The sequence below is a fragment of the Bos indicus x Bos taurus genome, chromosome 23, assembly GCF_003369695.1.
Source record: "Bos indicus x Bos taurus breed Angus x Brahman F1 hybrid chromosome 23, Bos_hybrid_MaternalHap_v2.0, whole genome shotgun sequence".
NCBI classification, from domain to species: Eukaryota; Metazoa; Chordata; class Mammalia; order Artiodactyla; family Bovidae; genus Bos; species Bos indicus x Bos taurus.
The window spans coordinates 32826164-32835923 of NC_040098.1; the positions used below are offsets into that span (position 1 = coordinate 32826164).

The following is a 9760-nucleotide window of genomic DNA, read 5'->3' on the forward strand; positions in this document are numbered from 1 at the left end:
GATCCCTGGGTTGGGATCCCAGGAGAAACGGGATGGCTGCCGTTGGGTTGCAAAGAGTCTGACACAACTGAAGGGGGGTTTCACTTTTTTTTTTTTCTCCCAAGTGTGATCCCCGGATGCATTAGCATCACTTTGATAATTTAGAAATGCAAATTATTGGCCCCTACTCCAGATCTAGTCAATCTAGTGAAACTGAGGTGGGGCCTAGCAATCTGCTTTTCAAAGCCCTTCAAGTAGCGCACACTTAACTCAGAGTGCTTCAAAGTAATGTCTTCCCGTTAATTGAGGTGTTGAAGGTGACTTACCATTTGTCAGCTTAGATAAACTAAGTTGTTTACCTTCGAGATTGTTACCAAAGCCAAAACAGTTCTTACGCCTTACCCACTCAAAACTTAATGGTAGAAAAATGAAAAAATTGTTTGTATAGAAAAGGGTTATCTAAGGAGAAGGATTTGAATTAACAAAAGGTGAATTCCAGTTATCCACAGATTTTATTAAATGTGGAATCTCACAGATGTTTTGCCATTCTCTCCTTTAGACTTCCCCCACCTAAGTGAGTAGATGGTAAATAATAAATTTCCAGTAATTAGGCCTATGATAGAAATAAATTCTATCTTCATGATTTAAATAAAATGACAAAGCTAAAACACCTTGTTTAGGCTCTTTCACCTAGGTAATGATCTCCTTCTCCTTTGCAGGTAAATCAATGTGCAATAAATCAGGATGGGTAGGATTTTAATGGGATATACACAATAATCAATTACTTCAGGCAGATCAGACATCATACTTCATAACTTCTATGGCCAGATTTTCATTTTCTGTTAACTGTTTGCATTCATTTCTTCTCTGTACTCTTATCTCACCCCTGATTGAAGAAACAAAAATGGTTTATATGTTAGGTGCCATTTTACCGTCAGCATTAATATTTGCTATACAAAAAAGAGGGTTCTGTTTACATATGCTTTTATAATGTGCTATGAGGAATCTCTACTCCAATGTTACCTACACTTTATTACCATTAATAGATAATAGTCATTATTAGCGTTAATAGATAATGACTCAAAACATAGGGCTTCCCGGGTGGCTCTGCAGTAAAGAATCTGCCTGTCAGTGCAGGAGAAGCAGGAGATACGTGTTCGATCCCTGGGTTGGGAAGATCCTCTGGAGCAGGAAATGGCAACCCACTCTATTATTCTTGCTGGAAGTGTTTGGAGAGCAGTTGGTATAAGTCAAGGGGAAGACTGCTGAAGTTGCTCATCTGAATAAAGTACAAAAAATAGTCTTCCATGAGACAATTTCTGGATTCATAGTTGATTTAAACATGCAAAAGTATATGACAGAACAGACATAAGAAGCAAATAGTTGTAGAACTCGAGTTATAGTCAGTGATAGATGAAGTGAAGTGAAAGTTGCTCAGTTGTGTCCAACTCTTTGAGACCCCATTCTCTAGGCTAGAATACTGCAGTTGGTAGCCTTTGGCTTCTTCCCAACTTAGGGATCGAACCCAGGTCTCCCGAATTGTGGGTGGATTCTTTACCAACTGAGCCACAAAGGAAGCCCAAGTTTTTAGGAGTGGGTAGCCTATCCCTTCTCCAGGGGATCTTCCTGACCCAGGAATTGAACTGGGGTCTCCTGCATGGCAGGTGGTCTTTACCAACTGAGTTATCAATTCAAAATTGTAAAAATATAGTTTTTCTTGTGACTATGTGCAGAAGTAGCCTTATTTGAAGAGATATGGCCTTTTCCCTTTGCTAAAACGTGATCTGTTGGCTTTTGGAATGTATTGCTTCTTATGTCTGTGCTGGATAAAAGATAAGAATATCTTTGTGTACCATGAGGCCTTGAGCTACACTGGGTAGTCTAATAGAATCATTTTTGTTGGGTTCTTTGGGTCATGCTGTATCTATACTAGATCCAGAGGGAGTGGGTAAAGATCCAGTCTGGACACCAAGGCTTGATTGAGTTTCCCTAGTTAGCAATACATATTGTGTTTCACACATCATTGCAGGAAGGTATTGTTAACAGTTGGTGACTCCGCTGGAGGAGTACTACTGGAAGCTCTCAGTTTGGAACGCCCTTAGACTCTGATCCATGTGTCTCTTCCTTTGCTGATTTTGCTTTGTGTCCTTTTGCTATAATGAACCCTAATCTTGTGTATAATAACTTTCAGTGAGTTCTGTGAGTCCTTCTAATAAATTACATCGTCTGAGGGTAGTTTTGGTGAGAACTCTGAACCCTGCAGTTAGTGTCAGATGGACCATCCCTTAGCTTTGCCACTATATTACCGTGGTATTAATATTACTTATCACTAAAAAATTGGGATAGTTTTTTTTTTTACCTTAATTTAATGAGTTTGGTAGTTCTCATGTGAATCTAAGTCTATTCGCCTGCAAATTTCCAAAGAGTGATAAACACTTGTTCAGGCTTTGGTGAAAGATAAAGGGATATGAAAGCAGTTAACTGTAAGCATTCTTGACAGTCTTACAAAACTGAGAACTCCTTTAAGTCAAGGACAACCTTATTTGTCTTTGTATCTCCAGTACCCATGTCAGTGACTAGCCTGCTGCTGCTGCTAAGTCGCTTCAGTCGTGTCCGACTCTGTGCAACCCCATAGACGGCAGCCCACCAGGCTCCCCCGTCCCTGGGATTCTCCAGGCAAGAATACTGGAGTGGGTTGCCATTTCCTTCTCCAATGCATGAAAGTGAAAAGTGAAAGCGAAGTCGCTCAGTCATGTCTGACTCCTAGCGACCCCATGGACTGCGGCCTACCAGGCTCCTCCATCCATGGGATTTTCTAGGCAAGAGTACTGGAGTGGGGTGCCATCGCCTTCTCTAGTGACTAGCCTAGAGACATTCAATGACTATCTCTTAAATAAATTGATGTATAAATAAATAACTTGTACAATTTACCAGGGTATTTTGACATACATCAAAATCTCCTTATACACCTTCATAACTTAATTCTTCTTTAGTTTCTTCTTTTACCAAGCTTCTGGTAACCCTTAATTTGTTACCTTACATTTTTTTAAACATTGTATTTTCTTTCAATCAGTCATCAGTCTTCACTCCTATATTTTAAATAAATTTTTAACTTCTTAAAGTTCTTATCAATTTTAAATTTCATTAATTTTTTTCTTAAGTGTTATTTCTTCTCTTTTCAAATGCCAAAGCATTTCCTGGGATTATAGTTTTGTATTATATTTATTTTCTTTAATTTCTTTTGTTTCAAAAAGATCAAACCTATCATGCATTCCAAAACAATCATGCATCAGAGATTTGCTTTACTGGTAGTAGTTGGGGATTTCTCAGCTGAATTAATTCAATTCATTCAATATTTTTTTAAGGTATTGACTACTATCTGAGATAATGTTTTATTTAACATAAAAGGCTACTATTTTGTCCTTTAAAACCTCAGAAAAAGGAACTATCAGAAGATCATGTGGGAGTTTTATTGACTTTGTAGAAAGTGGTCTATTATAGTCTATGTTGCTGGAATTCCTAAAAATCTACCAAGTGGAAAGGTATTAAGTTTGGGTGATTTTAGAGCTTATTTTTATGTAATCTTTAAAGCACAGATACTTTTTACATTCAAGATTTATAGCATAAAAAGAATCATGTGGTGGTTTTAAAATACACAAACTCTTTTAATATCCTTACCTCAAAAGACGGATCCTAATTCCCCTTCTGAATAAATGCCAGATTTAAGTGACTTGCTTCTAATGAATAGAAAGTAGCAGAAGTGTCAGTGTGTCAAAATTAGGTCACAGAGGCATTCCTGCCATTCTCTCTGTCTCTGATTTCTCTTTCTATGGGATAATAGCTACTGTGCTTTGAAGCAGTCTCTTCCATCCTCTGGAGTAACTGAGTTCTAGCCAGCAGACATTTGTCTGGGGAATCCTCCAGCTACAGTCAAGCTTTCAGTTGACTGCAGTGTTTGCTTACTTCTTGACTTCACACTCCCCAGAGACCCTGAGTCATAACTACCCAACTAAGTCATTTAAGTGAAGGACAGGAAAGCCTGGCATGTTGCAGTCCATGGGGTTGCAAAAAGTCGGACACAACTGAGTGACTGAACAACAACAAAGTCATTTCTGGAGTCCTGATCTCAGAAATTGAATGAGATAATAAATATTCATTGACTTAGGCTGCTCAGTTTGGAGATAATTTATTATACAGCAGTAAGTAATAAAAGAGAACTCCCACAATGAAGTTTATGAAGCTACCATAACTTTAAGGATGAAATCTGATGAAGGCAAACCCAAAAGAGAAAAATCATAGAATGATTTTATGTATGAATAGTAGAGGATTTTAAATATCCATGTAAAATATTAAAATTTGTCCAGGCATCATTTAAGATAAAGATACAGCATGACCAATAAGGGACTTCCCTGGTGGTCCAGTGGTTAAGAGTCCGCTTGCCACTGTGGGAAAGGCGGGCTGCATCCTTGGTCCAGGAAGATCCCACATGCCGAGATGCAACTAAGCCCATGTGCCGCAACTACTGAAGCCCGTGAGCCTAGACCCTATACTCTACAACAACAGAAGCCACTGAGATGAGAAGCCAACCTGCCACAATGAAGAATGGTCTCCGCTTGCGGCAACTAGAGAAAGCCTTTGAGCAGCAAGAAAAACCCAGCACAGCCAAAAGAAAAAAAAGAAAAGAAATGACCAAATAAGATTTGGCCTAGAACTAGAAATATGGATTAACATTAGAATATCTATGTGTACTTTGTTGCAACAGGCTTAAGGAGAAAAAGCACATTATTTCATCAGATGCCAAAAATCCATAAATCACTCCTAATAACTCATAATAGAATTAAAAGGAAATTATATCAATACAATAAAGACTACTCACACACATATGTAATATTAGAAATCACAAACTACCAAAGCTAGTTCCATGAAAAGGAGGAAGAAATGGTGACATCAGCTAGCATGTCTAATATGGGATAGTTTGTGATTTTAGCTAACAATAATTTGATAAAAGATAAATTGTTATTGGAAAGGATATCAAACATTTTTTCTGTGCTAATGATAGTATTATATGAAAGTCAAGATAATCCATCAGATATTAACATTAACAGAAGTTAGTAATTAGCAAGACACAAAATGCTTGTGAATAATCAATCACTCCCTTCCATCCCACCATTAGAATTTCAAACAGTGCTTTTTGATCTGATGCCATATGTCCACCCAGAAAATCAGCATTAAATTTGTAAGAATGTATAGAGTTTAGTTCTGTGTCACACAGTAACCCTTTTTTGTTATATCATTTCACTACATTTTATGAGTAATCCATCAATTCTAAACAATTATGGGCCCTGATCATTTAAATCTCACATCTGCATCATTTTCTGTTTGTCCTGCCACTATAGTTAGATGCATGCCAGACAATTTTATTACCAATTCCAGATCTCTTAAACTCAGTTTTACATCCCTCTTTCTGCATTTTGGATAATTCCTTGAGATCTGGTTTGCTATTCATGAAAAGTCTAACTGGGTCCAATTTACTATTAAGCTCATCCAGTAAGCTTTTAATTTTATTCTCTCTGTATAGAAAACAAATAGAAGTTCTAGAAATATTTATTTGCTTCAAAACTATGTGATCATTTTTTGTATGCTCTTAATCCTTCACATATTTCAGGTTTCGTTTGGAAATATATTAGTCACTTGAAGTCTGTATCTGTTAATGTGTGCTTTGGTTTCCATTGTCTGTTCTTGGTCATGGTGTCTTTTGCTAATTTTGGTTGTGAAGCTGCTCTTTCATTTTCTTGGCTATATATTTGTGGGATTTATTAAGGCCTAAAATGAAGCTTACCGTTTCAGAGAGGATTTGTATTTGCTTTTACCGGGTGCCCAAGGGGCACCAAAACAGTTTGGGATATTTCTAAATTAAATTATCAGCCTAGGTGTTTTGAATCCCTATTTTATTCTGTTCACGCTGAAACAAAAAAGTGTGAAGCCTGGCTTGTATTCCAAATTCTCAGCAGTGGAGTTTACTTGCTCAGCACCAAGTTTCAGGACAGATTCTTTGCCCTCCATTATCTACTGTGAATGAATGTGTGTATTTATTTCTAGTTCTTTTTGGTCTGGTGTCTCAGCTTCACTGGGAAAGTTCTTATCATGCCTCCCCACCATGGCTAGGCTTCACATAACACCCTAAAAAACAAAGCTCAGGTTTGGGTAAAAATCAGCAGAGGTGCTTGGGGTTTCACATGGGCCAAGCCCCTCGGACTGAGTGTTCCTTACTTTTATACTGGCTCTTCATTGCTTCATCCTCGGCCCAGGCTCATCTACCTGGCAATTTTCTTGGTTACCTCTACTGATTCCTTTCCTCCTGACCACTCCCTCCTAGTCCCGCCCCCCCTCCCTCCCCGCCCCCCCTCCCACCCGCCTCCGCGTCCCAGCCTCTTCGGATTTATCTTCTTGGCAAAATGTTATTTCCCAGAAGGGAAAGCGCTTATTTCTATCCTACCTAGTACACATTCTACCAGGAAGGGTTTTCCTTTCCTTTCTACTTCCTCTCCGCCCTTGATGCCTGGGGACATCCGGGAAAGCAGGAGTGCTCAAAAGGGGGCCTGAGCCGAGTAGACAGACTCCTTTACCGATGGGGAGAATGATAACCGGACATCTGAGACCCAGAATACTTTAAAGCTGAATGCTGCCCCCAGAGGACTACAAATTAAATAGGACTTTCTGGGAAAGAAATTATAGCAGCTGACAGGATTTGAAGGCTTCCTTTTTCTTTTCCTCGGTGCCTTCAGGATAGAGCCTAGGCTCCTCCTCACCACAGAAACTGCACCAATTACAAAGCAAGGAAACCAGAAAAAACCTTTGTAACATTTTTGCGAAAATTCATTGTCTTCAGCATTGTCCCCCTCCCCGAAATACATGTATATGTGGTTTAAAAAATGGAAAAAAAAAAAAAGGAAAATAAAAATGGGTGGAAAAGCTCTGAGTAGAATGAAGTTGATTAGAGCATGCTCTTTTACATTCTGGGTAAGGGTTCATCGCCAAATTCCGGATCACCGTCAGGATCAACTTGAAGACCTACGTACGGAAAAGAAAGCTGTACCTTAAACGGCATTTTCAGGGCAAATTGATAAATGGTTTCGTAGTATCATGGTTCTATGTAACTACTTGCTTGTAGTGGGCATGCAATGAATGGAACGTATTGTCTAGCTTGCCCACAGTAATTCTTACGCAGATGCAATACAACCTTAAAGAATGCTAGTGAAAATTTAAATTTGGTAGAAATCGGAATATAGCCTTTGTAATGAAAGGATTACAACTCATTTGCTGAAAACATGCGTGGCTCTTAAAAGAGCCTTTGGGGTTAGGTGTAAGGACGCTTACTTGGCAAGTTTACTTGGAGCTGGTGTACTTGGTGACAGCCTTGGTGCCCTCGGACACGGCGTGTTTGGCCAACTCCCCGGGCAACAGCAGGCGCACGGCCGTCTGGATCTCCCTAGATGTGATGGTCGAGCGCTTGTTGTAATGCGCCAGACGCGACGCCTCCCCCGCGATGCGCTCGAAGATGTCGTTGACAAATGAATTCATGATGCCCATGGCCTTGGACGAGATGCCGGTGTCCGGGTGGACCTGCTTCAGCACCTTGTACACGTACACGGAGTAGCTCTCCTTGCGGCTGCGCTTGCGCTTCTTGCCATCTTTCTTCTGCGCCTTGGTCACCGCCTTCTTCGAGCCTTTCTTTGGGGCTGGAGCTGACTTCGTGGGTTCAGGCATCTTACCGATAAAAACTGCAACAGTTACACTGACAGCTGAGAAAATAGTTGCTTCCAGTGAGGCCACATTTATTTATAGACGCGGTATTTAAATGAGGTTCGTAAGACTTCGCTCAGGATTGGATTAATTTTATTGTGGCGTCATAAACACGAATGTAAATTATTCTAACAGGTCTACCTTTTCATTGGCTGCTTTGTTACTTTGCTTTGACCCAATCACAGGGACTACTCTAGGCTACCCATAGCTAGTATAAATACCCTGTTCAGGAAACTGCATTGTGTAATTCACAGCTACCAGATCCAAGTAGTTGAGAACATGCCAGTTTTAGGTTTGTAACTAAAGGCAACTTCTCTGTTCCCTTGTGTAACGCTGAGAATGGGCTCGGGCCCCGTACATAGTGGCCGTCTTAATGTCCTCTTGGGGCTGGTGAGCAAGCTCGATAAGAGCATTATCCTGCGCCTCGGGGCAGGTAACCAATGGACAGCTAACTATAATTGTAGCCGACACTCCAGCTTGTGGGCTGGGTCACCCTGTTATAAAGTTCACCATTCCTTATCTTCGTCTCCTACCATTAGCCCTGATTATTAGAAAATCCATGGTGGTTAAGATACTGATGTCCCAATATATCCTCGTGGAAGAAAATGCAAGTAACCCATTCAATGACTAACCCATCTGAATTTCACATTTGGGGTTTACAAAACCCTACAGAACGTAGCGTCTATCTGCAGAATTACTTCTCTCAAACTTATACTGGACTTTATCGTGCCATTTGAGGCAGTTGGGAGTTGACGTCAAACCAGCCCACTGTTCTGTGAGCCTTGCACAGGGTAAACCAAGTTAGGCGCAAGCCGATTTACCCGTTTAACTCCACGGTTCGCTGGTACTACCCTCATGTTTTACGGAAACTGTTAAGACCCACCTCCCACCACAGCGGGGCCCGCCCTCCACTTGCTGCCTCTTCCGCCCGACCACGCCCCCCTAAGTGTGCAACAGCTCTTTTCCCGAGATCTTTGGGTGGCTCTGAAAAGAGCCTTTGGGTTGTGTCGAGCTTCGAAGCCGGAGGCCAAAGGAACTTCCTATTTCTTCTTGGCCGCCGCCTTCTTTGGCTTGGCTGCCTTGGGTTTGGCGGTCTTTGGTTTAGCCGCCTTGGGTTTCACCGCTTTGGCCTTCGCTGGACTCTTGGGCGCCTTCTTCGGCTTGGCTGCTTTCGCTTTTTTCGGACTCTTTGCTTTTTTGGCTCCTGCAGCCGCAGCAGGCTTCTTCGCCTTCTTTGGGGTCTTCTTGGCGCTCTTCTTGGGGGTTGCCGCCCCAGTAGCCTTCTTCGGCTTCTTAGCTGCTCCTGCGGGCTTCTTGGGCTTGGCCGCACCCGCCTTCTTGGCTTTGGGCTTGGCTTCCCCAGTGGCCGCCTTCTTGTTGAGCTTGAAAGAGCCGGAAGCCCCAGTGCCCTTCGTCTGCACTAGGGTGCCCTTGCTCACCAAGCTCTTGAGACCCAGCTTGATGCGGCTGTTATTCTTCTCCACATCATAGCCGGCAGCCGCAAGTGCCTTCTTGAGCGCAGCTAAAGACACGCCGCTGCGCTCCTTGGAGGCGGCGACAGCCTTGGTGATGAGCTCGGACACCGGGGGACCAGACGCCTTGCGCTTCGCAGCACCTGCGGCCTTACGGGCCTTCTTTTTCACAGGCGTCTTCTCGGCGGGGGCCGGTGCAGCGGGCGCGGCGGGCGCAGTCTCGGACATGTTGAAGGCGGGCGTAGGTAGAGCAATTCGAGCCGGAAGCAGAGGTACTGGCCGGGACTCGGGCCGCGCCGCTGCGCCCGCCCGTTTATATAGGGCGGAGCTGCGCCGTGATTGGTGCGCTGTCCAGCCCGCCTCGCTGGCAGCCGCAGAGTGTCCTCTCGGATCCCGAGTTGTGTTTGTTACACCTCAAAAAATGCCAAAAATATCAAAATTCTCTGCATCAAATTGCCCGATTTTTCTCAGAAAGTGATCCCCGAAGCCTCAGGCTTTACGCAGGT

At 42.4% G+C, this 9760-nt stretch overlaps 2 protein-coding genes across 4 annotated transcripts; both read right to left on the reverse strand.

Moving 5' to 3' along the window:
* Positions 1-468: 468 nt before the first annotated feature.
* LOC113881691 (histone H2B type 1-M) lies at positions 469-7821 on the reverse strand. Of its 3 annotated transcripts, none has more exons than XM_027524760.1 (2): positions 7357-7821; positions 469-865 (listed from the first exon to the last, which is right to left on the reverse strand). In XM_027524760.1, exon 1 carries the CDS (start codon positions 7744-7746, stop codon positions 7366-7368), a length of 381 nt encoding a protein of 126 aa, XP_027380561.1. In that variant the 5' UTR covers positions 7747-7821; the 3' UTR covers positions 469-865; positions 7357-7365. The 3 variants fall into 3 exon arrangements, with proteins under 3 accessions (XP_027380561.1, XP_027380562.1, XP_027380560.1); XM_027524761.1 differs by lacking the exon at positions 469-865 and adding an exon at positions 992-1258 and having other exon boundaries at positions 7357-7811; XM_027524759.1 differs by lacking the exon at positions 469-865 and adding an exon at positions 6830-7050 and having other exon boundaries at positions 7357-7817.
* Positions 7822-7858: 37 nt separating this feature from the next.
* On the reverse strand, positions 7859-9538 carry LOC113881658 (histone H1.4). The gene has a single exon (XM_027524731.1). The coding sequence runs from the start codon at positions 9480-9482 to the stop codon at positions 8823-8825; it is 660 nt and encodes a 219-aa protein (XP_027380532.1). The 5' UTR covers positions 9483-9538; the 3' UTR covers positions 7859-8822.
* Positions 9539-9760: the final 222 nt, after the last annotated feature.

Coding starts and splice junctions, on each gene's coding strand:
- LOC113881691 (XM_027524760.1), bottom strand. CDS start 7,746: ATGCCTGAACCCACGAAGTCAGCTCCAGCCCCAAAGAAAGGCTCGAAG.
- LOC113881658 (XM_027524731.1), bottom strand. CDS start 9,482: ATGTCCGAGACTGCGCCCGCCGCGCCCGCTGCACCGGCCCCCGCCGAG.